General features: G+C 36.4%; 1 protein-coding gene across 1 annotated transcript; it reads left to right on the top strand.

Moving 5' to 3' along the window:
* Positions 1 to 2,106: 2,106 nt before the first annotated feature.
* LOC103583380 (neurexophilin-2-like) lies at positions 2,107 to 7,585 on the top strand. The gene is made up of 2 exons (XM_008564706.1): positions 2,107 to 2,238; positions 5,096 to 7,585. Exons 1-2 carry the CDS (start codon positions 2,107 to 2,109, stop codon positions 5,837 to 5,839), a joined length of 876 nt encoding a protein of 291 aa, XP_008562928.1. The 3' UTR covers positions 5,840 to 7,585.
* The last annotated feature ends 218 nt before the right edge of the window (positions 7,586 to 7,803 follow it).

Raw genomic sequence — 7,803 nt, 5'->3', positions numbered from 1 at the left:
AGAAAGCCCCCACTAAAGACTGGTACTTCCTTAATGGATGCATAGAATCAAGTACAATGGTCTGGCTCCTGACCTGAGAAGGCACTTTTAATTATCATGTAGTCAGCAAGTAATTCCAATGCTATATAAGATATTTATAGAATTATCTGTTTTTTAATTGAGGTATCAATTATCAAAGGAATGAATATTAAGTATAAAATAGCAGCACCAATAATGATGACAAACACCTTCACAGCATGTGAAATTGCCAAAATAATTTAAAAATTGTCTATGAGTTCCTAAACAACTCTGAGGTTATTTTAGATAATTTGGTGATCCTGTAAACAGTTATAAATTGAAATGTTTGAGAGTTTCTGACTTAAAAAAAAAAAAGTCAGTCCTATACCAACTGCAATTGAAGTAAGTGTAAATTAAACTAAGTTTGTGATAACAAAAGTCTACAAGCCTTTTGAGAATTCTGAAAGCAAAACTTAAAAAAAAAAAATGGATCTTGTCTACCTAAGCCACGAGATAAGATTGACATTGCAGTGACAAATCATGTTGATATCATGTACCCTTAAGTCAAAATGGTGCGAGTGACACTTTACCTCTGTGTTCTTCCTCCTCAAAACCTGTAACCCTCATCTAATTATAAGAAAGACATAAGACAAACCAAAATTGAGGGGCATTCTGCACAATATCTGGGCAGTACTTCCCAAAACATTCAAAGTCATCCAAAACAAGGAAAGTCTGAGAAACTTTCAGTCAAAAGAAGCCTAAGGATTCACAATGACCAAGTGTAATGTGGGATCCTGGATGAGATCCTGGAACAGATAAAAGATGTTAAGAACAAGTAAGGATATTTGAGTAAAGTATGGACTTAATAATTATGAACCAATATTGGTTCATTTGTTGTGACAAGTGCACTATAGTGTTAGATGTTAACAATAAAGGAAACTGGGTACGGGTATATGGGAACTCTTTGTCCTATGCAACTTTTCCGTAAACTAAAATTATTCCAAAGTACAATGTTGGGGGGAAAAGGCTCTTCTGATATGTTTGCAGAGGAAGATGCTTTTTAGTTTATAAATTATTTCCATAATTTGTGACAGTTCTCACATCTGCTCCTATAAAATTCATTGCAGCTTCTCTGCCTCTTGGGAAAAAACGCATTTAATTATCAGAGAAATTCAACTTTAGCTTGTTGTGATGAATGATTTGAACCTGTCAGCTTTTTTTCCTCCTAAAAACAAAAGAACTGAAATGAGACACAGTCCTATTCCTCAACTCCCTTCCTTCCACTTGCTTCATTTAATTGATGGCGGTTTGAGCTTTTATTAATCTTTTTGAGCTCTTCTATAAGATGTAGAAAAAGCTAATATGATATCATTGTGTCTAGCTAATGTGTGCGCTTTGTGAAATTGATACACCCTGCCAAGACATAAATTACTTAAGCTTTGATAAATGTGTTGAAATCAAGGAATGTTCAAACAGATAAAGCATAGCAATTCCTCTTTCTTCCCCTTTTAAAAACTCCATTTTATGCTTGCAGTTAAATGTCTTTGCATTATTATTATAATATGATGGGACAAAAGACAGCAGTGATACTGAAATTAGCATGAAGAGCCCCAGCAAGTACAAAAGTAACCAGGGGTACACAGCCCTGTGTTTTGTAGATAACATCCAACAGCCTGGTCCTGGACAGAGTAGTTTGCCAGCAGGTTCAGAACCACCTGTAGTCTTCTCCCAGCATGTTGTATCACAGAAATTGTCTGTGAAATTCAGTAATGAGGGTGCCTGCCAGACACTTTGTACTTTTAGCTCCCTTTGATGACTCATTTGGTAGTTTGGAATCAAAGATCTATGAACACATTTTGTTGGCAAAGAGAGCTCACCTGTATCTGTGTTCTGGATGTGAGTCGGATGCCAGTGAGATTGGAAACATGAGGAAACATTTGACTGATGTTCTGGGTGGAGAAGGTTGATTTCTACTTGGCCATTAATTTATCACATGGCACTGAACAAGTTGCTCAATTAATCATTAATCAGTTTCTTGGAGGTTTGAGAATTTATATAACCCTTTGGAAACATTTCATGAGTAGGAGGCACGAGATTATCCACGGGACCATGGAGGAGCTATCAGTCACTGAACGCCTTTTGCCAAGGATTAGGTTCAGTAATTTCCATCCACTTATTAGTCCTTACAACCAGCAAAGGAGATATATAGATAAAGGAGATATACAGGAAACTGGGGTTCAGGTTGTATACTGAGGCAAGAGGTGATGACATCTTTAGACACCAAATCCTATGCTCTTCCCACCACACCATGCTGCCTCCCTGCTGGGAGTGTATGGATAAGTAAAGAACGGGGTTGTTGTTCAGGAAAGCATGTAACATAAAATAAACACTTTAAGGAAAAAAAAAAAGGCATGTTGCTGCTGAGTGTTTTCACACATGTGGTTGAAAAGTATTTATGAACAGAAAATATATCTTAGTTCTGCTGTTAAAGTATTGATCAGTAGCAAGGTGCATAACGGTAAGAACTGAGATATTTTTAAAGAAAAAAAGCAAAAGAGGACAATGTCAGAAGGGACCCTATGAAAGAGAGGAAGACAGGCAGGAATGAGGGTAGGAGTTCGATACTGTTCTGCATGAGGGAGTAGAGATCAGGAAGTAAAGGAGCTGTCCTCATACACCACGTGCTCGGTATATGGTAGGTGTTGTCTGTCAGCATATACCAAGCAACGTGGATCTCATGAAATACCAGAAACAGGTGAAAAATAGGTAGTAGACTGTGGGCAACAGAAATCACGATCAGAGAAGAGAAATTGGACTTTGATCAGCAAGGGTCTTCTTATCAGCCCGTGTGACTTTGGCCCTCTCTAGAGAGGCCAGGACACGTCCTTTGGGTCAGGCTGCATCAATTCTTAGGAAACTTGAGTCAGAATCTGAGCCAGGGTATTGAACTCCACTATTACCAATTAAGTGGCATGAGATTTGTGCACGTAATTAAAGGTGTTCGAAATCAGAAAGCTATAGTTATGGTATCAGAAATATTTTGAACCAGAAATCCTGAGTAATGATCCCTCTCTCCCTGGTGAATATGCCAGCCTTTCAACACCAGGAGAGAGAAAGAAATATCAATTTAGGAGGCAAAAGCCCCTAAGAGGTCATGTGGATTTAGGTTCTCAAAAAAGTGAGAATGTGCATCCTGTCAATGTGCCTTTCTGCCAACCTCAACAATGTAAGTGAAAAGGAAAGAATTTTTAGAAACTTCAGAAATGAGGAATAAAAGCCCTTCGGAAATTAATCAAAGGGAGAAATATATTATGTAATGCACCTCCCCAAACAAATGAAAACAAAACCCACTCATGCATTTTAAGTCCTTAGATTTCCACCTAAAGTCATCTTGGGACTATGTATAGGTGAAAACACTTTTAACAAATCTCTGATAGGACTTAAACTTCTAAGCTTTTATGAATATATAAAAGATAACCTTATATTATGTTGTCAAACTATATGATATAGTCAATTTATAATATTTATAATCTAGGCTATGTCTTTTTTTTTCAAAATTGGATTGAAAGCAATACTTTTGGGAATAATCTGAGACCAGTTTTACCAAGTGCTTGGCCAAGTTTGAAAGGGCTGGAGAAGCAGCATATGAACATAGCCTCACTTTTTTCCTCATCCTTTTCAGTATGTTGACGGTTTTTAGAGTCATTACGAGAGTGGTTTGTGCCATCAGAGATAAGAGGCTATCATGTTTCCACAATAAACCTCTATTTTTCAGGCCTTATAGTCCATCCATAAATATTCAGTTCAGGCAATAATTCCAGGTATAATGATTCTGTCCCTCAAAATCCATACTGACTTAACTAAATGATTTTTAGAATCATGGGGGACTCTTGTACTACAAAAAGAATAAAAAAGTTCTATATTTTAATGGCTATGATTTGAATCAAAATACAGTGAAACCCATAAAACACATGCACACAACTCTTCTTTAGCGGATCTATCTTTCGGCATATAATTCGGTTGTAATAGCATTAATTATATTACATACGGTCTATTAATTAATTCAGAATATACTTTTCCACATAGTCTTAGTCCATTTTCTATTGATATAACTGAATACCTAAAACCGGGTAATTTATAACAAAAATAAATTTATTTCTCACAGTCTTGGAGGCTGGAAAGCCCAGGGTAGAAAAGTTGCATCTGGAGAGGGTCGATTCCTGAGGTAGCACAGGGCATCACATGGCAAGGCGACTCATGAGAGAGTCAGCCAAACTGGCTTTTCATAACTGACTCATTCTCATGAAAACTAACTCCCTCAATAACCCATTAATTTATTAACCCATCAATCCATTAACCCATAAATGGAGTAATCCAATCATGAGGGTGGAGCCCTCATGACCCAATCACCTCTTAAAGGCCCCACTTCTGTTGTATTAGGGATTAAATTACAGCATGAATTTCAGAGGGAACAAACATTCAAACCATAGCAAACGTTAATTTTTATAAAGGCAACTAAATGTATAGTTTTTCAACTAAAACTTTTGTAGAACTTTCTAATACTAATCACACATCTTTTTTGTTAGTTTGTCATGGAATTATATCAAAAGCTATCAAATTATATGTCATACCCTTTGAGTATAATAGTACCTTTAATATTGCCAAGTATATTTGAGACTAATCAATATCTTATATTTGTAGTTTCTAGCTCCTCCTTAGTAACTTTCAGCCTAGAGTTGTCTTCCACCTGAAAGAAAAGACTGCACAAATTTAATGATTTTATCAAATGACAGCTCAAAATATACTACTTCCCCCAGTCTGGAAATTAAAATTGTGAAGATTAGGAAACAGACTAAAACCACATCAACTCATTAAAATGAAACACTCACTTCTTAATTTCACCATTTTAATTTTTATTCTCACAGTTTTACACTTCTTGAATTAAATGCTCATCTTGTCACACTGTTGAGCCCAGCTGTGTGTGTGAAATGCTACTTAGCAAGAATCTAAATAATATTGAAAGAATTTTCCTTGTGCACGTCAATGTGTGTGTGCTCAAAGCCTAACCTAAAGTTTACTTCTCTTTCTTTTCAAACAGCTCTTTTGCGACAGTAGAGAAGTGGTGCATGCCACAGAGGGGCTGGATTGGGAAGACAAAGATGCTCCAGGGACATTGGTCGGAAACGTGGTGCACTCCAGGATCATCAGTCCCTTGCGCCTGTTTGTTAAACAGTCTCCAGTGCCAAAGCCTGGTCCCACGGCATATGCAGATAGCATGGAAAACTTTTGGGACTGGCTGGCCAACATCACAGAGGTTCAGGAGCCATTGACAAGAACTAAACGGAGGCCAATAGTAAAAACGGGAAAATTTAAGAAAATGTTTGGATGGGGCGACTTTCATTCCAACATTAAAACTGTCAAACTAAACCTCCTCATCACAGGAAAAATCGTCGATCATGGAAATGGAACCTTCAGTGTTTATTTCCGACATAATTCAACAGGTCTGGGCAATGTGTCAGTGAGCTTGGTACCCCCCTCCAAAGTGGTGGAATTTGAAGTTTCCCCCCAGTCTACCTTGGAGACCAAGGAATCTAAATCTTTCAATTGTCGCATTGAGTATGAAAAAACAGATCGGGCAAAGAAGACTGCTCTGTGCAACTTTGACCCGTCCAAGATCTGCTACCAGGAGCAAACTCAGAGCCATGTGTCTTGGTTGTGCTCCAAGCCCTTCAAGGTCATTTGCATTTACATTGCCTTTTACAGTGTTGATTATAAACTCGTGCAAAAGGTCTGTCCTGACTACAATTACCATAGTGAGACCCCATACTTATCTTCTGGCTGAATCTTTCCAAAATGATGGAAATGAAGGACATATGTATGTGTGTATTTAATTAGAATGACCAAGAAACAAGCCCAGCTCTTCATGGCAAAAGATTCCTTTTGTTTCTGGCAGTGAACCGTAGTTCCCTATCAGGTTTTCAAATAAAAAAAAAGAAAGAAAGAAAGAAAGACTTTTAAATGTGAAATGTGTTTGTTTTGATCATAAGTACCTTTATCTAAAGAGTCAAACTGTTTATGAAATTGTCGCTTTCATGTAAGATGAACTAAGTTCTAGAACTATTGTTGTTTCTCTGAAAAAATGTCAGTGGGAGCCACGCGTGACAAGAAGGAACTGAATTATGCATGTTACGAACATTGCTCTTAAAATGAGCTTGCTTTTGAAATATGCTTTGGAGGTTTACCTTAAAAATAGCAGATTCAGTAAAGCAACTGAAAAGATGGTATTTGATAGATGAATTGTGTTTCTGACATTGAATTCTTTTTTTTATTGCTGTCTTTTTCTCCACATCTATGCCATTATTTATATGAGAGATGAAAGGGTAAAATTTGTTTCAAAATTCGTGTGTGAAGTTACAGTACCACAGTGGAACCAAGTACGTTATCATCTGAGCTAGAGTTGAGTGGAACGTAATTTAAGCACCTAGCCCTGTGTTGGTCACCATCCTTCCAATTCTCATCTTCGGAGTAATACTGGTGGATGGGGAAAGCAAATCTGGGTATAAGTCATTTCAACAATAATGAAGATCATGATGTTTTTAGACTCTTTTGCCAAATTCAATGGTCTGAGATTATCAAAAATAACATAGAATTTGTATGTACTCTGCAGCTTAAAACTTCTTTCTATTAATTTGATAGTGTGATTTTATATACATATGTAGAATAACTCTGACATTGAAAGAAAATGATTGTTTTCTAGGCTAGAATGGGGGAAAAAATTGGATGAAGAAGAAAATTCCAAGATCATGGATTCATTATTCCTAGCCTCCTGGGTTAAGTTCTCTTTGCATTTAGTTAATCATTTGAATGAGGGATTAAACTGTATGTGAAAATGAAAGTCATATTTAAACATTCCTAATTATTAAGTGCTGACAACAAAGGTACCTGGCTTACCAGGCTTTTGAAGTTACTTCCAAAATAATGTAATTTTACAATCAGTGCCCTTATCTTCAAGAGGGGTTGAACAGCAATCCTCTGTAGTAGAATTAGTACAGAATGGTGGTCTGGTTGGTGAGGAAAATGGCTTCTAGAACTCAGGAAATGTGGAATGCTTAATCTTTTTACAATAGATGTGAATGTCTTTCTCCTGTCTTATCTATAAAATATTAGTTAAAGTAAAACATTAAATTGAGGACTAATGGAAGGTAAATCCTAACCAACAAAAATATTCTCACCACGCTTTCAAAAAGCCAACATCTCTGTTCTCTATTTTACATTTCTGTTCCTTTCCTTTTACTGGTGATATCTGCACAGTGTTCAACTTTGTCTTTTGTAAAAATTGTACTAGGCTTAGTGTGTGGTTGTACAGGCTTGAAGTTTTTGCTCTGAGTTCATCAGGTGCTTTTGTAATTTTGTGGTTGGTGAGTAATATTTCGAGACATCTTATTTTCATCTAGAAACAAGAGTAAAATACTATTTATTGTAAAATATGTGGGAATCATATATGTATATATACTTAGAATTTTCTGTGTACAGAGAAAGTATGTGTACACATTTCTATGTAAATAAAAAGAATTTGCTAGATCTGTCACATGACTTCAAGGTAGTTATTTTTAAAACACTCTTTGTTCTGCTTGTTTCTTTTCCTCCCAATGGTTTATTCTGTGTGTGTAATATCAAGTGAGCATTAAAGTTTTCCTTATGTACATATCAAATAGGGCAGCTTGGCTGTGGAGATTATAAAGTAGAAGAAAAGGATAATACACATAAAGCACTTGGTACATATCCTGGCATCTAGTAAAGACTCTA

This window comes from Galeopterus variegatus, unplaced genomic scaffold, assembly GCF_000696425.1.
Source record: "Galeopterus variegatus unplaced genomic scaffold, G_variegatus-3.0.2 Scaffold22477, whole genome shotgun sequence".
NCBI lineage: Eukaryota > Metazoa > Chordata > Mammalia > Dermoptera > Cynocephalidae > Galeopterus > Galeopterus variegatus.
Note: the sequence above shows the minus strand (reverse complement) of the source record. Positions and strands in the feature narration are given on the sequence as shown.